Here is a 20,504-nt window from a genome sequence, read left to right on the forward strand (position 1 = left end):
CGCCGCGCCTCCTGCGTTACCACACATACCGGGGGCGCCGCGCCTCCTGCGTTACCACACATACCGGGGGCGCCGCGCCTCCTGCGTTACCACACATACCGGGGACGCCGCGCCTCCTGCGTTACCACACATACCGGGGGCGCCGCACCTCCTGCGTTACCACACATACCAGGGGCGCCGCACCTCCTGCGTTACCACACATACCGGGGGCGCCGCACCTCTGCGTTACCACACATACCGGGGGCGCCGCACCTCTGCGTTACCACACATACCGGGGGCGCCGCACCTCCTGCGTTACCACACATACCGGGGGCGCCGCACCTCCTGCGTTACCACACATACCGGGGGCGCCGCGCCTCCTGCGTTACCACACATACCGGGGGCGCCGCGCCTCCTGCGTTACCACACATACCGGGGGCGCCGCACCTCTGCGTTACCACACATACCGGGGGCGCCGCACCTCTGCGTTACCACACATACCGGGGGCGCCGCACCTCCTGCGTTACCACACATACCGGGGGCGCCGCGCCTCCTGCGTTACCACACATACCGAGGGCGCCGCACCTCCTGCGTTACCACACATACCGGGGGCGCCGCGCCTCCTGCGTTACCACACATACCGGGGGCGCCGCGCCTCCTGCGTTACCACACATACCGGGGGCGCCGCACCTCTGCGTTACCACACATACCGGGGGCGCCGCACCTCTGCGTTACCACACATACCGGGGGCGCCGCACCTCCTGCGTTACCACACATACCGGGGGCGCCGCGCCTCCTGCGTTACCACACATACCGAGGGCGCCGCACCTCCTGCGTTACCACACGTACCGGGTGCAGCAACTGTTTTTATATATCTATATCCATTTCTAAGCAAGACCTTCTCCTATAGACGCAACAAAAGACACAACCCAATGCTACACCCAATGTGACAAAATATATAGTAAATAGTATACAGTTAAATACTTCAATAATAATATTCTCATGAGTAAGGGTCATTTAGTTAAACCCTTTGGCCAAAGCGTTATAATCCTGCAGCCACGTCACGGCGTGACCAGTGTGCAGCCACGTCACGGCATGACCAGTATGCAGCCACGTCACGACGTGAGCAGTATGCAGCCACGTCACGGCGTGAGCAGTATGCAGCCACGTCACGGCGTGAGCAGTATGCAGCCACGTCACGGCGTGAGCAGTATGCAGCCACGTCACGGCATGACCAAATTTGCAGGTCCCAACACTAACTGTGAAACTTCTTTGTGTTGTGGTTTTTAAGGATCAGTAAAGAAACCAGTTGTTTATTAGATTTCTGGACTGATTGTAGTGAGCGGATATAAACCAGTTCTTCCTGCTGTGCCGGCGGTTTGAACGTGAGCGGATATAAACCAGTTCTTCCTGCTGTGCCGGCGGTTTGAACGTACGCTGATTACTGCCCTTTCCAGATCTATTGCCAGAACCTCTGCCTTTTGGCCAAGCTCTTCCTAGACCACAAGACTCTGTACTTTGACGTGGAGCCGTTCGTGTTCTATATCCTGACTGAGGTGGATCGGCAGGGAGCGCATATCGTGGGATACTTTTCTAAGGTATTGTCCTAACCCCGGTGACAGGGGGCCAGGCGCGGGAGGGACGCGGGTCAGTGCGAGAGGGACGCGGGCCAGGCGCGGGAGGGACGCGGGTCAGTGCGAGAGGGACGCGGGCCAGGCGCGGGAGGGACGCGGGTCAGTGCGAGAGGGACGCGGGCCAGGCGCGGGAGGGACGCGGGTCAGGCACAGGACGGCGGGAGTGATGCGGGCCAGGCGCAGGACGGCGGGAGGGAGGCGGGCCATGCGCCGGACGCGGGAGGGAGGGACGCGGACCATGTGCACGGCGGGAGTGAGGCGGGCCATGCGCCGGACGCAGGAGGGAGGGACGCGGACCATGTGCAGGACGGTGGGAGGGAGGCGGGCCACGCGCCGGACGCGGGAGGGAGGGACGCGGACCATGTGCAGGACGGTGGGAGGGAGGCGGGCCACGCGCCGGACGCGGGAGGGAGGGACGCGGACCATGTGCAGGACGGCGGGAGTGAGGCGGGCCACGCGCCGGACGCAGGAGGGAGGGACGCGGACCATGTGCAGGACGGTGGGAGGGAGGCGGGCCACGCGCCGGACGCGGGAGGGAGGGACGCGGACCATGTGCAGGACGGCGGGAGTGAGGCGGGCCATGCGCCGGACGCAGGAGGGAGGGACGCGGACCATGTGCAGGACGGTGGGAGGGAGGCGGGCCACGCGCCGGACGCGGGAGGGAGGGACGCGGACCATGTGCAGGACGGCGGGAGTGAGGCGGGCCACGCGCCGGACGCAGGAGGGAGGGACGCGGACCATGTGCAGGACGGTGGGAGGGAGGCGGGCCACGCGCCGGACGCGGGAGGGAGGGACGCGGACCATGCGCAGGACGGCGGGAGGGATATCTCTCCGGCTGGGAACTCAGGTCTTTTTATAAAAAACAACCCACCAGTTACAATACGAGGGGCTGTTTAGCACTAATTTGGATGTGTGTGTGTTATAACATAGTGCTGATTGGCTGCGCTGCTCGGGTCCGGGGCAGACTGGCGTCACTTATTACACTGGGGGGCAGACTGGCGTCACTTATTACACTGGGGGGCAGACTGGCGTCACTTATTACACTGGGGGGCAGACTGGCGTCACTTATTACACTAGGAGGCAGACTGGCGTCACTTATTACACTGGGGGGCAGACTGGCGTCACTTATTACACTGGGAGGCAGACTGGCGTCACTTATTACACTGGGGGGCAGACTGGCGTCACTTATTACACTGGGGGGCAGACTGGCGTCACTTATTACACTGGGGGGCAGACTGGCGTCACTTATTACACTGGGGGGCAGACTGGCGTCACTTATTACACTAGGAGGCAGACTGGCGTCACTTATTACACTGGGGGGCAGACTGGCGTCACTTATTACACTGGGGGGCAGACTGGCGTCACTTATTACACTGGGAGGCAGACTGGCGTCACTTATTACACTGGGAGGCAGACTGGCGTCACTTATTACACTGGGAGGCAGACTGGCGTCACTTATTACACTGGGGGGCAGACTGGCGTCACTTATTACACTGGGGGGCAGACTGGCGTCACTTATTACACTGGGAGGCAGACTGGCGTCACTTATTACACTGGGGGGCAGACTGGCGTCACTTATTACACTGGGAGGCAGACTGGCGTCACTTATTACACTGGGGGGCAGACTGGCGTCACTTATTACACTGGGAGGCAGACTGGCGTCACTTATTACACTGGGGGGCAGACTGGCGTCACTTATTACACTGGGGGGCAGACTGGCGTCACTTATTACACTGGGGGGCAGACTGGCGTCACTTATTACACTGGGAGGCAGACTGGCGTCACTTATTACACTGGGGGGCAGACTGGCGTCACTTATTACACTGGGGGGCAGACTGGCGTCACTTATTACACTGGGGGGCAGACTGGCGTCACTTATTACACTGGGGGGCAGACTGGCGTCACTTATTACACTGGGGGGCAGACTGGCGTCACTTATTACACTGGGGGGCAGACTGGCGTCACTTATTACACTGGGAGGCAGACTGGCGTCACTTATTACACTGGGAGGCAGACTGGCGTCACTTATTACACTGGGAGGCAGACTGGCGTCACTTATTACACTGGGGGCAGACTGGCGTCACTTATTACACTGGGAGGCAGACTGGCGTCACTTATTACACTGGGAGGCAGACTGGCGTCACTTATTACACTGGGAGGCAGACTGGCGTCACTTATTACACTGGGAGGCAGACTGGCGTCACTTATTACACTGGGGGGCAGACTGGCGTCACTTATTACACTGGGGGGCAGACTGGCGTCACTTATTACACTGGGGGGCAGACTGGCGTCACTTATTACACTGGGAGGCAGACTGGCGTCACTTATTACACTGGGGGGCAGACTGGCGTCACTTATTACACTGGGGGGCAGACTGGCGTCACTTATTACACTGGGAGGCAGACTGGCGTCACTTATTACACTGGGAGGCAGACTGGCGTCACTTATTACACTGGGAGGCAGACTGGCGTCACTTATTACACTGGGAGGCAGACTGGCGTCACTTATTACACTGGGAGGCAGACTGGCGTCACTTATTACACTGGGGGGCAGACTGGCGTCACTTATTACACTGGGAGGCAGACTGGCGTCACTTATTACACTGGGAGGCAGACTGGCGTCACTTATTACACTGGGGGGCAGACTGGCGTCACTTATTACACTGGGGGGCAGACTGGCGTCACTTATTACACTGGGGGGCAGACTGGCGTCACTTATTACACTGGGAGGCAGACTGGCGTCACTTATTACACTGGGGGGCAGACTGGCGTCACTTATTACACTGGGGGGCAGACTGGCGTCACTTATTACACTGGGGGGCAGACTGGCGTCACTTATTACACTGGGAGGCAGACTGGCGTCACTTATTACACTGGGGGGCAGACTGGCGTCACTTATTACACTGGGGGGCAGACTGGCGTCACTTATTACACTGGGGGGCAGACTGGCGTCACTTATTACACTGGGGGGCAGACTGGCGTCACTTATTACACTGGGGGGCAGACTGGCGTCACTTATTACACTGGGGGGCAGACTGGCGTCACTTATTACACTGGGGGGCAGACTGGCGTCACTTATTACACTGGGAGGCAGACTGGCGTCACTTATTACACTGGGAGGCAGACTGGCGTCACTTATTACACTGGGGGGCAGACTGGCGTCACTTATTACACTGGGGGGCAGACTGGCGTCACTTATTACACTGGGGGGCAGACTGGCGTCACTTATTACACTGGGAGGCAGACTGGCGTCACTTATTACACTGGGGGGCAGACTGGCGTCACTTATTACACTGGGGGCAGACTGGCGTCACTTATTACACTGGGGGGCAGACTGGCGTCACTTATTACACTGGGGAGGCAGACTGGCGTCACTTATTACACTGGGGGGCAGACTGGCGTCACTTATTACACTGGGAGGCAGACTGGCGTCACTTATTACACTGGGGGGCAGACTGGCGTCACTTATTACACTGGGGGGCAGACTGGCGTCACTTATTACACTGGGGGGCAGACTGGCGTCACTTATTACACTGGGGGGCAGACTGGCGTCACTTATTACACTGGGGGGCAGACTGGCGTCACTTATTACACTGGGGGGCAGACTGGCGTCACTTATTACACTGGGGGGCAGACTGGCGTCACTTATTACACTGGGGGGCAGACTGGCGTCACTTATTACACTGGGAGGCAGACTGGCGTCACTTATTACACTGGGGGGCAGACTGGCGTCACTTATTACACTGGGAGGCAGACTGGCGTCACTTATTACACTGGGGGGCAGACTGGCGTCACTTATTACACTGGGGGGCAGACTGGCGTCACTTATTACACTGGGGGGCAGACTGGCGTCACTTATTACACTGGGAGGCAGACTGGCGTCACTTATTACACTGGGGGGCAGACTGGCGTCACTTATTACACTGGGGGGCAGACTGGCGTCACTTATTACACTGGGGGGCAGACTGGCGTCACTTATTACACTGGGGGGCAGACTGGCGTCACTTATTACACTGGGGGGCAGACTGGCGTCACTTATTACACTGGGGGGCAGACTGGCGTCACTTATTACACTGGGGGCAGACTGGCGTCACTTATTACACTGGGGGGCAGACTGGCGTCACTTATTACACTGGGGGGCAGACTGGCGTCACTTATTACACTGGGGGGCAGACTGGCGTCACTTATTACACTGGGGGGCAGACTGGCGTCACTTATTACACTGGGGGGCAGACTGGCGTCACTTATTACACTGGGGGGCAGACTGGCGTCACTTATTACACTGGGGGGCAGACTGGCGTCACTTATTACACTGGGGGGCAGACTGGCGTCACTTATTACACTGGGAGGCAGACTGGCGTCACTTATTACACTGGGGGGCAGACTGGCGTCACTTATTACACTGGGGGCAGACTGGCGTCACTTATTACACTGGGGGGCAGACTGGCGTCACTTATTACACTGGGGGGCAGACTGGCGTCACTTATTACACTGGGGGGCAGACTGGCGTCACTTATTACACTGGGAGGCAGACTGGCGTCACTTATTACACTGGGGGGCAGACTGGCGTCACTTATTACACTGGGGGGCAGACTGGCGTCACTTATTACACTGGGGGGCAGACTGGCGTCACTTATTACACTGGGAGGCAGACTGGCGTCACTTATTACACTGGGGGGCAGACTGGCGTCACTTATTACACTGGGGGGCAGACTGGCGTCACTTATTACACTGGGGGGCAGACTGGCGTCACTTATTACACTGGGAGGCAGACTGGCGTCACTTATTACACTGGGGGGCAGACTGGCGTCACTTATTACACTGGGGGGCAGACTGGCGTCACTTATTACACTGGGGGGCAGACTGGCGTCACTTATTACACTGGGGGGCAGACTGGCGTCACTTATTACACTGGGAGGCAGACTGGCGTCACTTATTACACTGGGGGGCAGACTGGCGTCACTTATTACACTGGGGGGCAGACTGGCGTCACTTATTACACTGGGGGGCAGACTGGCGTCACTTATTACACTGGGGGGCAGACTGGCGTCACTTATTACACTGGGGGGCAGACTGGCGTCACTTATTACACTGGGGGGCAGACTGGCGTCACTTATTACACTGGGAGGCAGACTGGCGTCACTTATTACACTGGGGGGCAGACTGGCGTCACTTATTACACTGGGAGGCAGACTGGCGTCACTTATTACACTGGGGGGCAGACTGGCGTCACTTATTACACTGGGGGGCAGACTGGCGTCACTTATTACACTGGGGGGCAGACTGGCGTCACTTATTACACTGGGGGGCAGACTGGCGTCACTTATTACACTGGGGGGCAGACTGGCGTCACTTATTACACTGGGAGGCAGACTGGCGTCACTTATTACACTGGGGGGCAGACTGGCGTCACTTATTACACTGGGGGGCAGACTGGCGTCACTTATTACACTGGGGGGCAGACTGGCGTCACTTATTACACTGGGGGGCAGACTGGCGTCACTTATTACACTGGGAGGCAGACTGGCGTCACTTATTACACTGGGAGGCAGACTGGCGTCACTTATTACACTGGGGGGCAGACTGGCGTCACTTATTACACTGGGGGGCAGACTGGCGTCACTTATTACACTGGGGGGCAGACTGGCGTCACTTATTACACTGGGAGGCAGACTGGCGTCACTTATTACACTGGGGGGCAGACTGGCGTCACTTATTACACTGGGGGGCAGACTGGCGTCACTTATTACACTGGGGGGCAGACTGGCGTCACTTATTACACTGGGGGGCAGACTGGCGTCACTTATTACACTGGGGGGCAGACTGGCGTCACTTATTACACTGGGGGGCAGACTGGCGTCACTTATTACACTGGGGGGCAGACTGGCGTCACTTATTACACTGGGGGGCAGACTGGCGTCACTTATTACACTGGGGGGCAGACTGGCGTCACTTATTACACTGGGAGGCAGACTGGCGTCACTTATTACACTGGGGGGCAGACTGGCGTCACTTATTACACTGGGAGGCAGACTGGCGTCACTTATTACACTGGGAGGCAGACTGGCGTCACTTATTACACTGGGAGGCAGACTGGCGTCACTTATTACACTGGGGGGCAGACTGGCGTCACTTATTACACTGGGGGGCAGACTGGCGTCACTTATTACACTGGGAGGCAGACTGGCGTCACTTATTACACTGGGGGGCAGACTGGCGTCACTTATTACACTGGGGGGCAGACTGGCGTCACTTATTACACTGGGGGGCAGACTGGCGTCACTTATTACACTGGGGGGCAGACTGGCGTCACTTATTACACTGGGGGGCAGACTGGCGTCACTTATTACACTGGGGGGCAGACTGGCGTCACTTATTACACTGGGGGCAGACTGGCGTCACTTATTACACTGGGGGGCAGACTGGCGTCACTTATTACACTGGGAGGCAGACTGGCGTCACTTATTACACTGGGAGGCAGACTGGCGTCACTTATTACACTGGGGGGCAGACTGGCGTCACTTATTACACTGGGGGGCAGACTGGCGTCACTTATTACACTGGGGGGCAGACTGGCGTCACTTATTACACTGGGGGGCAGACTGGCGTCACTTATTACACTGGGAGGCAGACTGGCGTCACTTATTACACTGGGGGGCAGACTGGCGTCACTTATTACACTGGGGGGCAGACTGGCGTCACTTATTACACTGGGGGGCAGACTGGCGTCACTTATTACACTGGGGGGCAGACTGGCGTCACTTATTACACTGGGGGGCAGACTGGCGTCACTTATTACACTGGGGGGCAGACTGGCGTCACTTATTACACTGGGAGGCAGACTGGCGTCACTTATTACACTGGGGGGCAGACTGGCGTCACTTATTACACTGGGAGGCAGACTGGCGTCACTTATTACACTGGGGGGGACTCTAATTGGAGAGGTAATGTCGACTCATACGCATGGGCGTCTGACGTCGGTCCCACCAGGACACGGAGACGTGTGTGTGTGGTGTGGTGTGGTGTGGTGTGTGTGTGTGTGTTTTCTTATATTGGATGTTGACAAACCATCACCTTGATGCTGCTCTTACAGCCAAAACATGGGTTTTTCTGCATGCAAACTAATGATTAAACCAGACCCGTGGTGCCCAGTACTATATCGTCACTTGGTGATACTCAGACAGTAGCGAGCGTTCCTAGGCGTCTCGTAGCGATATTATAGGGCACAATATTATATGGCGCGCTCCAGTCATCCGTTCATGAGTAACCTCCCGTGGCCTCTGTGGCATTTCAGGAGAAGGAGTCTCCGGATGGAAACAACGTGGCTTGTATCCTAACCCTTCCACCGTACCAGAGACGTGGCTATGGCAAGTTCCTCATCGCATTCAGTAAGTAGCACAGGGCCCACCCCCAGGCAAGGTCCCCGCAGGGGCCCCACGTAGCATGGCTGTATGTGCCAGACTCTCTCTCTGTTCCCATGTGACTGCAGGCTACGAACTCTCCAAACTGGAGAACACGGTGGGGTCACCGGAGAAGCCGCTGTCTGACCTGGGCAAGCTGAGCTACCGCAGCTACTGGTCGTGGGTCCTGCTGGAGATCCTGCGGGACTTCCGAGGGACCCTCTCCATTAAGGACCTCAGGTAAGAGGAGCAAGTGACCCTTTCCCTGCCAGTGAGGCTTCAGGCCCCAGTGATACAGAGAGCGTGCCCACGTGGTGCCAGGCTGTGGGTTGCTTTGGCTGTGCCGCTCTCACGCTAATGTCTAATACCAGAGGATTGGGCTCTGTAGCACAGGTACTGATAGCCACACTCCCCCCCCCCTCTGTAGCACAGGTACTGATAGCCACACTCCCCCCCCCCCTCTGTAGCACAGGTACTGATAGCCACACTCCCCCCCCCCCCTCTGTAGCACAGGTACTGATAGCCACACTCCCCCCCCCCCTCCTCTGTAGCACAGGTACTGATAGCCACACTCCCCCCCCCCTCTGTAGCACAGGTACTGATAGCCACACTCCCCCCCCCCCCCCTCTGTAGCACAGGTACTGATAGCCACACTCCCCCCCCCCCCCCTCTGTAGCACAGGTACTGATAGCCACACTCCCCCCCCCCCTCCCTCTGTAGCACAGGTACTGATAGCCACACTCCCCCCCCCCTCTGTAGCACAGGTACTGATAGCCACACTCCCCCCCCCCCCCTCTGCTGCACAGGTACTGATAGCCGCATTCCCCTCTGCATCTCCCACGTGTCACTCCCCCCCCTGCATCTCCCACGTGTCACTTCCCCCCTGCATCTCCCACGTGTCACTCCCCCCCCTGCATCTCCCACGTGTCACTCCCCCCCCTGCATCTCCAACGTGTCACTCCCCCCCCTGCATCTCCCACGTGTCACTCCCCCCCCCCTGCATCTCCCACGTGTCACTCCCCCCCCTGCATCTCCCACGTGTCACTCGCCCCACTGCTCCCACGTGTCACTCCCCCCCTGCATCTCCCACGTGTCACTCGCCCCCCTGCATCTCCCACGTGTCACTCCCCCCCCTGCATCTCCCACGTGTCACTCCCCCCTCTGCATCTCCCATGTGTCACTCTCCCCCCCCTGCATCTCCCACGTGTCACTCCCCCCTCTGTAGCACAGATACTGATAGCCACACTCCCCCCCCCTGCATCTCCCACGTGTCACCCCCCCCCCTGTAGCACAGATACTGATAGCCACACTCCCCCCCCCTGCATCTCCCACGTGCCACTCCCCCCTCTGTAGCACAGGTACTGATAGCCACACTCCCCCCCCCCTCTGTAGCACAGGTACTGATAGCCACACTCCCCCCCCCCCTCCTCTGTAGCACAGGTACTGATAGCCACCCCCCCCCCCCCCTCTGTAGCACAGGTACTGATAGCCACACTCCCCCCCCCCCCCTCTGTAGCACAGGTACTGATAGCCACACTCCCCCCCCCCCTCCTCTGTAGCACAGGTACTGATAGCCACACTCCCCCCCCCCCTCCCTCTGTAGCACAGGTACTGATAGCCCACTCCCCCCCCCCTCTGTAGCACAGGTACTGATAGCCACACTCCCCCCCCCCCCTCTGCTGCACAGGTACTGATAGCCGCATTCCCCTCTGCATCTCCCACGTGTCACTCCCCCCCCTGCATCTCCCACGTGTCACTTCCCCCCTGCATCTCCCACGTGTCACTCCCCCCCCTGCATCTCCCACGTGTCACTCCCCCCCTGCATCTCCCACGTGTCACTCCCCCCCCTGCATCTCCCACGTGTCACTCCCCCCCCCCCTGCATCTCCCACGTGTCACTCCCCCCCCTGCATCTCCCACGTGTCACTCCCCCCCCCCTGCATCTCCCACGTGTCACTTCCCCCTGCATCTCCCACGTGTCACTCCCCCCCTGCATCTCCCACGTGTCACTCCCCCCCTGCATCTCCCACGTGTCACTCCCCCCCCTGCATCTCCCACGTGTCACTCCCCCCCCCTGCATCTCCCACGTGTCACTCCCCCCCCTGCATCTCCCACGTGTCACTCGCCCCACTGCTCCCACGTGTCACTCCCCCCTCTGCATCTCCCATGTGTCACTCTCCCCCCCTGCATCTCCCACGTGTCACTCCCCCCTCTGTAGCACAGATACTGATAGCCACACTCCCCCCCCCTGCATCTCCCATGTGTCACTCTCCCCCCCTGCATCTCCCACGTGTCACTCCCCCCTCTGCATCTCCCATGTGTCACTCTCCCCCCCTGCATCTCCCACGTGTCACTCCCCCCCCTGCATCTCCCACGTGTCACTCCCCCCTCTGCATCTCCCATGTGTCACTCTCCCCCCCCTGCATCTCCCACGTGTCACTCCCCCCCCTGCATCTCCCACGTGTCACTCCCCCCCCCTCTGTAGCACAGATACTGATAGCCACACTCCCCGTGTGCTTCCCCCTCCAGTCAGATGACGAGTATCACTCAGAATGACATCATCGGCACCCTGCAGTCACTGAACATGGTGAAGTACTGGAAGGGGCAGCACGTCATCTGCGTGACACCCAAACTGGTGGAGGAACATCTGAAGAGCGCCCAGTACAAGAAGCCCCCCATCACAGGTGTGAGCAGCATAGCCGTGTGTAAGGAAAGCTTCCATCTTGAATGTGAGAGATCGCTGGGGGTTGGGGGGGGTCTCAGTTTGCGGGCGGGGGAGAGACGGGCCACTATTCATGTAATCCCTCTCCCCGTAGTGGATTCCCTCAATCTGAAGTGGGCTCCCCCAAAACACAAACTGGTGAAGATACCCAAGAAGTAACCCGGCAACAGGCGACTTGGAGAGCAGAAGATCTGGGAAGCCTCAGCGCAGAAGAACAAAGCTCGAGCATCTCCAGGGCTGCAGACTATTACACCATCTGTGCGGCCAGGCAGAGCGACCGTGCAATGCTCTGCAGGTCTCTCGGGCAAAGGTTTCCCTGTAGCAACTAACAGAGCTGTGCTTTCGGAGCTGGGGTTCGGCAGAGCAAGAAGGGGGTCAGTCTGTTTGACACAGGCCGCGCCTGGGGGGGCTCTCGGAGCAGTCTGTGAGCGCCCGGCCCCGTGGCGCTGTATGGAGGACGATGTCAGTATTCTTCCGTTTAAAGAAGAGAACATTGTCCTGGCAGAACTGGCTGTGTATCACGTTATTTGTTTTTTTAGCCTGTATCATATTTTGATTTATTGTGTATAAAGTGTTTTCTTAACCTCAGACGATGTGTGCTAAGCTGGTGCCAGGTGGGGGGTGACGGTGGGCAAAAGGCCGTGTAAAGAATCCGCTCTAATGGAAAGCGCTAGAACATTTCTCCCTGACAACATGGAGGATGCGGACGTAAACGGTACAAGACCCCAGCAGAGACCAAACACATTTTATTGCAGTTTACAAACCATTTACATTTTTACATATGCAATAAAATAATTTTATCTAAAGACAGGCGCAGCTTTCTGGGACGGAGAGATTTGGTCACAACGTTAAAAAAACCTGTCAAATCTGGCACAACTTGTAACATGTGGGTAGGTGTGTGTGTGTGTGTGTGTGTGTAGGTGTGTAGGTGAGCTGTATTGTGGGTGAAATGGTATTAAGGTCACTGGTAGTACAGATTTAAATCAGGGGATCTCAACTCCAGTTAAGACCCCCCCCCCCCCCGAACAGGTCAGGTACTGATAGCACAGCTGGTGCAGAAGACGACTGAGCCACCTGTGCTGAAGCGGGGATATCCTCAGTAGCTGACCGGGGGTCTTGCAGACTGGAGTGGAGAACCCCTGGATTAAATAGCTGCCGGTGTGAATGGGGTGTTACAGAAATGCAGGTGAGGGAGCGGACACAGCGCTGGTTACGCTGCACTGCTGCGTCTCGGGAAGTGGCTGTGGGTGCCGGTCGCACAGCAGCATCTGCTCTGCAAGATAATCCGTGTGTGTGACCTGCCACTGCTTGGCTGTACGTCTGCCATCTGAATGGGTATCAACTGGAGTTATCACATCAGTGCTTGGTAACAAAGCAGCAGAAATTAGGGTGGGGGGGTGGGGGCCGTTTAAAGTCTTCTGGGAAGATGGAGTATTTAATGGCCACTGGTCTACACTGCAACAGTCAAATGCGCTATAGCCACACTGAGCACACATTGTTTGCCCCCCTCTGGAAGTCGGAACCTGCACTGTGACATTTCATAGTCCCCAAAGTCTGTACGTTTGTGGGATGGGTAACAGCCGCTGCTCCTGGAGGCTGCATGACGGGACAGAGGTGGGGAGCATCTCCCGGTCTCTAGAAGTCACTCAGCAAATAGGCGGTCAGCCAGTACAGCGGCAGCGTGAAAAAGGTCACCAGAAAGATGGAGGCTCCGTTGGGGTGAAATACCCCGTCGGCCCCGATGCAGCCGCTGTCGTTCTCTGGCGCGGAGGAGGTGCTTACACTGAAGCTATCGATTTGTGCGTTGGGCTCCACGCTCTTTATCCAGTCGGAATAGACGCTGACCAGGATGTAGGCGCCGGGGCGGTTTGGGGCTCCACATTCGTGTCCCCAGCTAACAACTGCAATAAGATACCACTTGCCGTTTGTGTAAAAGGAGAGGGGTCCGCCGGAGTCACCCTGAGGAAGAAAGGGGTGGTGAGGGTGCTGTAGATCAGTGATGTATCCAGTAAGTCCCTCTACCCACTGGGTGACAGAAGGATCATATGGACCAGTAAGTCCCTCTACCCACTGGGTGACAGAAAGATCATATGGACCAGTAAGTCCCTCTACCCACTGGGTGACAGAAAGATCATATGGACCAGTAAGTCCCTCTACCCACTGGGTGACAGAAGGATCATATGGACCAGTAAGTCCCTCTACCCACTGGGTGACAGAAAGATCATATGGACCAGTAAGTCCCTCTACCCACTGGGTGACAGAAAGATCATATGGACCAGTAAGTCCCTCTACCCACTGGGTGACAGAAGGATCATATGGACCAGTAAGTCCCTCTACCCACTGGGTGACAGAAGGATCATATGGACCAGTAAGTCCCTCTACCCACTGGGTGACAGAAGGATCATATGGACCAGTAAGTCCCTCTACCCACTGGGTGACAGAAGGATCATATGGACCAGTAAGTCCCTCTACCCACTGGGTGACAGAAGGATCATATGGACCAGTAAGTCCCTCTACCCACTGGGTGACAGAAGGATCATATGGACCAGTAAGTCCCTCTACCCACTGGGTGACAGAAGGATCATATGGACCAGTAAGTCCCTCTACCCACTGGGTGACAGAAGGATCATATGGACCAGTAAGTCCCTCTACCCACTGGGTGACAGAAGGATCATATGGACCAGTAAGTCCCTCTACCCACTGGGTGACAGAAGGATCATATGGACCCCTAAATCCCTCTACCCACTGGGTGACAGAAGGATCATATGGACCAGTAAGTCCCTCTACCCACTGGGTGACAGAAGGATCATATGGACCAGTAAGTCCCTCTACCCACTGGGTGACAGAAGGATCATATGGACCAGTAAGTCCCTCTACCCACTGGGTGACAGAAGGATCATATGGACCAGTAAGTCCCTCTACCCACTGGGTGACAGAAGGATCATATGGACCCGTAAGTCCCTCTACCCACTGGGTGACAGAAAGATCATATGGACCCGTAAGTCCCTCTACCCACTGGGTGACAGAAGGATCATATGGACCAGTAAGTCCCTCTACCCACTGGGTGACAGAAAGATCATATGGACCAGTAAGTCCCTCTACCCACTGGGTGACAGAAGGATCATATGGACCAGTAAGTCCCTCTACCCACTGGGTGACAGAAGGATCATATGGACCAGTAAGTCCCTCTACCCACTGGGTGACAGAAGGATCATATGGACCAGTAAGTCCCTCTACCCACTGGGTGACAGAAGGATCATATGGACCAGTAAGTCCCTCTACCCACTGGGTGACAGAAGGATCATATGGACCAGTAAGTCTCTACCCACTGGGTGACAGAAGGATCATATGGACCAGTAAGTCCCTCTACCCACTGGGTGACAGAAGGATCATATGGACCCGTAAGTCCCTCTACCCACTGGGTGACAGAAGGATCATATGGACCCGTAAGTCCCTCTACCCACTGGGTGACAGAAGGATCATATGGACCCGTAAGTCCCTCTACCCACTGGGTGACAGAAGGATCATATGGACCAGTAAGTCCCTCTACCCACTGGCTGACAGAAGGATCATATGGACCCGTAAGTCCCTCTACCCACTGGGTGACAGAAGGATCATATGGACCTGTAAGTCCCTCTTCCCACTGGGTGACAGAAGGATCATATGGACCAGTAAGTCCCTCTACCCACTGGATGACAGAAGGATCATATGGACCCATAAGTCCTCAACACTAATAAAGAGGGACTAGACATTCTCCTGTGCACAGGAACACTGACAGAAGGGACATATTGGCCTACTGTAGGGTGACAAACTTATCCTTTCCAAGCCTGTGTGACAGACAATGGTCCCATGAAGTCTGTTCCTACTGATAAGATCCCTATAATTAGTGATGCATAAGTTACCAATGGCTGTTCCACCGCAAGATGACAGTGACAGCCAGGAGAGACCATTAGACCATGGTGTCTGTTCCTCCCCCTGTTAGGTGACACAGACAGATGTCACCTGCCTCTCACACATACCTGACAGGCGTCCACGGTCCCTGCTGCTGAGCCTGCACAGACCATGTCATCCTGGATGTATCCCAGCGTGGTCATAGAGGGATTGATGTGATACAGACAATTACAGGTCTTCCTGCCGATCAGTTCCACCTGCCCAACCTGCAGCGTCATCGGTGACGGGAGTGACACTGCAAGAACACCGCACAACATATCAGCATGGAGTATCATCTCTGTCACAAGCTGAACTCCCCGCGTAACCTGGCGATGTCACTCACACTCACACTCACAGCTCTTCAGCCCAGACACACAGCACAACATATCAGCATGGAGTATCATCTCTGTCACAAGCTGAACTCCCCGCGTAACCTGGCGATGTCACTCACACTCACACTCACAGCTCTTCAGCCCAGACACACAGCACAACATATCAGCATGGAGTATCATCTCTGTCACAAGCTGAACTCCCCGCGTAACCTGGCGATGTCACTCACACTCACACTCACAGCTCTTCAGCGCAGACACACAGCACAACATATCAGCATGGATTATCATCTGTCACAAACTGGACTACCCGCGTAACCGGCAAACTCTGGCGGTGTCACTCACACTCACAGCTCTTCAGCGCAGACACTGCACAACATATCAGCATGGAGTATCATCTCTGTCACAAGCTGAACTACCCGCGTAACCGGCAAACTCTGGCGGTGTCACTCACACTCACACCTCTTCAGCGCAGACACACCGCACAACATATCAGCATGGAGTATCATCTCTGTCACAAGCTGAACTACCCGCGTAACCGGCAAACTCTGGCGGTGTCACTCACACTCACACCTCTTCAGCGCAGACACTGCACAACATATCAGCATGGAGTATCATCTCTGTCACAAGCTGAACTACCCGCGTAACCGGCAAACTCTGGCGGTGTCACTCACACTCACACCTCTTCAGCGCAGACACACCGCACAACATATCAGCATGGAGTATCATCTCTGTCACAAGCTGAACTACCCGCGTAACCGGCAAACTCTGGCGGTGTCACTCACACTCACACTCACACTCGCAGCTCTTCAGCGCAGACACACAGCAGTTTCAAATGGTTTAAAGGTGGTGTAAATGACCTAAGAACTATTACAACAAACCGCTTTAATCTTGCGTGGTGGGGCGTACATAATAAGGAGAAAACAGTATAGTTACATCAGTTCAAATAATCCTCGCCCTACAGGTGTGCGTCTGCGTATAACAAAAAGCAGCATCTAGTTAGTGTATTAAAATGTCTAAAAACGGCATCTTTTGGTAAAAATTCTAAATATAATTTACTGAACTTGCAGCACTTAAGTAAAACCCCGAACTGTACGTAACAACAAACGCTAACTTTAAGGATGCCTTTCTCCCGCTGTGAGGGAGCAGCAATGCCCCATCCTGCTGCACTGCGAGATATGTCATCGATAGATCCTGAGAACGCTCTCCGCCCCACTTAAGTTCTGGAAAGCCCCACTCTCCTGCCCCCTCTGTACCTCCTTGGTGGATGTTGCCCCATCCGGTTACAAAGCATTTGATGCCCACGGGGAATTGTACGTTTGTTGACGGAAGAGCAATGGGCTTGGCTGTTGAGCTCAAGGTCACCGAACCGGACAGGCGGACAAGGGCCAGGTCACCAGCGGAGCTGTCCTCGGAGTATAAAGGGTTTTTCCTGACATCTGACACTTTAAACTGTTGCAAGTTGGGGTCAGGGGAGGACAGCTGATTGACCCCAACATTGATCATGTAATCCTTAGAAGAGTGGTCCCTGGGGAAGAACAGAGCGTGAGAGACTGCAGATACTGCTGCTGGGAGGCAGAGACTGCTGCTGGGAGGCAGAGACTGCTGCTGGGAGGCAGAGACAGCTGCTGGGAGGCAGAGACTGCTGCTGGGAGGCAGAGACAGCTGCTGGGAGGCAGAGACAGCTGCTGGGAGGCAGAGACTGCTGCTGGGAGGCAGAGACAGCTGCTGGGAGGCAGAGACAGCTGCTGGGAGGCAGAGACAGCTGCTGGGAGGCAGAGACAGCTGCTGGGAGGCAGAGACTGCTGCTGGGAGGCAGAGACAGCTGCTGGGAGGCAGAGACTGCTGCTGGGAGGCAGAGACAGCTGCTGGGAGGCAGAGACAGCTGCTGGGAGGCAGAGACAGCTGTTGAGAGGCAGAGACAGCTGTTGAGAGGCAGAGACAGCTGCTGGGAGGCAGAGACAGCTGCTGGGAGGCAGAGACAGCTGCTGGGAGGCAGAGACAGCTGTCCTGTTACTCTCAGTGAGAGTGTTAAAAAAATGAAAAAGGGTGAGAGGGAACAAGAGAGGAGAACGAACAGGCAGGAGAGCTGCGTGGGGGGGACACAGGGCGGCAGAGAGCTGCGTGGGGGGGACACAGGGCGCTGCGTGGGGGGGACACAGGCCTGCGTGGGGGGGACACAGGGCGCTGCGCGGAGGGGACACAGGGCGATGCGCGGAGGGGACACAGGGCGCTGCGCGGAGGGGACACAGGGCGCTGCGCGGAGGGGACACAGGGCGCTGCGCGGAGGGGACACAGGGCGCTGCGCGGAGGGGACACAGGGCGCTGCGCGGAGGGGACACAGGGCGCTGCGTGGAGGGGACACAGGGCGCTGCGTGGAGGGGACACAGGGCGCTGCGTGGAGGGGACACAGGGCGCTGCGTGGAGGGGACACAGGGCGCTGCGTGGAGGGGACACAGGGCGCTGCGTGGAGGGGACACAGGGCGCTGCGTGGAGGGGACACAGGGCTGCGCGGAGGGGACACAGGGCGCTGCGCGGAGGGGACACAGGGCGCTGCGCGGAGGGGACACAGGGCGCTGCGTGGAGGGGACACAGGCCTGCGTGGGGGGGACACAGGGCGCTGCGTGGAGGGGACACAGGGCTGCGCGGAGGGGACACAGGGCTGCGCGGAGGGGACACAGGGCGCTGCGTGGAGGGGACACAGGGCGCTGCGTGGAGGGGACACAGGGCGCTGCGTGGAGGGGACACAGGGCGCTGCGTGGAGGGGACACAGGGCGCTGCGTGGAGGGGACACAGGGCGCTGCGTGGAGGGGACACAGGGCGCTGCGTGGAGGGGACACAGGGCGCTGCGTGGAGGGGACACAGGGCGCTGCGTGGAGGGGACACAGGGCGCTGCGTGGAGGGGACACAGGGCGCTGCGTGGAGGGGACACAGGGCGCTGCGTGGAGGGGACACAGGGCGCTGCGTGGAGGGGACACAGGGCGCTGCGTGGAGGGGACACAGGGCGCTGCGTGGAGGGGACACAGGGCGCTGCGTGGAGGGGACACAGGGCGATGCGTGGAGGGGACACAGGGCGATGCGTGGAGGGGACACAGGGCTGCGTGGAGGGGACACAGGGCTGCGTGGAGGGGACACAGGGCGCTGCGTGGAGGGGACACAGGGCGCTGCGTGGAGGGGACACAGGGCTGCGTGGAGGGGACACAGGGCTGCGTGGAGGGGACACAGGGCGCTGCGTGGGGGGGACACAGGGCGCTGCGTGGGGGGGGACACAGGGCGATGCGTGGGGGGGACACAGGGCGATGCGTGGAGGGGACACAGGGCGCTGCGTGGGGGGGACACAGGGCGCTGCGTGGGGGGGACACAGGGCGCTGCGTGGGGGGGACACAGGGCGCTGCGTGGTGGGGACACAGGGCGCTGCGTGGTGGGGACACAGGGCTGCGTGGAGGGGACACAGGGCGCTGCGTGGAGGGGACACAGGGCGCTGCGTGGAGGGGACACAGGGCGCTGCGTGGAGGGGACACAGGGCGCTGCGTGGAGGGGACACAGGGCGCTGCGTGGAGGGGACAGGGCGCTGCGTGGGGGGGACACAGGGCGCTGCGTGGAGGGGACACAGGGCGCTGCGTGGAGGGGACACAGGGCGCTGCGTGGAGGGGACACAGGGCGCTGCGTGGAGGGGACACAGGGCGCTGCGTGGAGGGGACAGGGCGCTGCGTGGGGGGGACACAGGGCGCTGCGTGGAGGGGACACAGGGCGCTGCGTGGAGGGGACACAGGGCGCTGCGTGGAGGGGACACAGGGCGCTGCGTGGGGGGGACACAGGGCGCTGCGTGGAGGGGACACAGGCCTGCGTGGGGGGGACACAGGGCGCTGCGCGGAGGGGACACAGGGCGCTGCGTGGAGGGGACACAGGGCTGCGTGGAGGGGACACAGGGCGCTGCGTGGAGGGGACACAGGGCGCTGCGTGGAGGGGACACAGGGCGCTGCGTGGAGGGGACACAGGGCGCTGCGTGGGGGGGACACAGGGTGCTGCGTGGAGGGGACACAGGGCGCTGCGTGGAGGGGACACAGGGCGCTGCGTGGAGGGGACACAGGGCGCTGCGTGGAGGGGACACAGGGCGCTGCGTGGGGGGGACACAGGGCGCTGCGTGGGGGGGAGGGGACACAGGCCTGCGTGGGGGGGACACAGGGCGCTGCGCGGAGGGGACACAGGGCGATGCGCGGAGGGGGCACAGGGCGCTGCGCGGAGGGGACACAGGGCGCTGCGTGGAGGGGACACAGGGCGCTGCGTGGAGGGGACACAGGGCGCTGCGTGGAGGGGACACAGGGCGCTGCGTGGAGGGGACACAGGGCGCTGCGTGGAGGGGACACAGGGCGCTGCGTGGAGGGGACACAGGGCGCTGCGTGGAGGGGACACAGGGCGCTGCGTGGAGGGGACACAGGGCGCTGCGTGGAGGGGACACAGGGCGCTGCGTGGGGGGGACACAGGGCGCTGCGTGGAGGGGACACAGGGCGC

General features: G+C 58.7%; 2 protein-coding genes across 6 annotated transcripts in view; one reads left to right on the forward strand and one right to left on the reverse strand.

Annotated features, from left to right (window-relative positions):
* The window catches only part of KAT8 (lysine acetyltransferase 8), a 33,948-nt gene extending 21,409 nt beyond the window's left edge, over positions 1-12,539 (forward strand). For 2 of the 4 annotated variants that reach the window (XM_075566523.1, XM_075566526.1), the window contains exons 8-12: positions 1,437-1,577; positions 8,907-9,000; positions 9,102-9,252; positions 11,541-11,740; positions 11,828-12,539. In XM_075566523.1, coding sequence (XP_075422638.1) covers positions 1,437-1,577; positions 8,907-9,000; positions 9,102-9,252; positions 11,541-11,740; positions 11,828-11,892 — 651 coding nt within the window. In that variant the 3' untranslated portion in view covers positions 11,893-12,539. The remainder of the gene's footprint in view (positions 1-1,436; positions 1,578-8,906; positions 9,001-9,101; positions 9,253-11,540; positions 11,741-11,827) is intronic. The other 2 variants (XM_075566524.1, XM_075566525.1) reach the window with 2 other exon arrangements.
* Positions 12,463-20,504, reverse strand: part of PRSS8 (serine protease 8) — a 50,984-nt gene continuing 42,942 nt past the window's right edge. For both annotated transcript variants that reach the window (XM_075566534.1, XM_075566535.1), the window contains 3 exons: positions 17,249-17,520; positions 15,753-15,919; positions 12,463-13,692 (listed from right to left, as the gene is read on the reverse strand). In XM_075566534.1, coding sequence (XP_075422649.1) covers positions 13,369-13,692; positions 15,753-15,919; positions 17,249-17,520 — 763 coding nt within the window. In that variant the 3' untranslated portion in view covers positions 12,463-13,368. The remainder of the gene's footprint in view (positions 13,693-15,752; positions 15,920-17,248; positions 17,521-20,504) is intronic.

This window comes from Ascaphus truei, chromosome 11 (genome assembly GCF_040206685.1).
Source record: "Ascaphus truei isolate aAscTru1 chromosome 11, aAscTru1.hap1, whole genome shotgun sequence".
Lineage (NCBI taxonomy): Eukaryota > Metazoa > Chordata > Amphibia > Anura > Ascaphidae > Ascaphus > Ascaphus truei.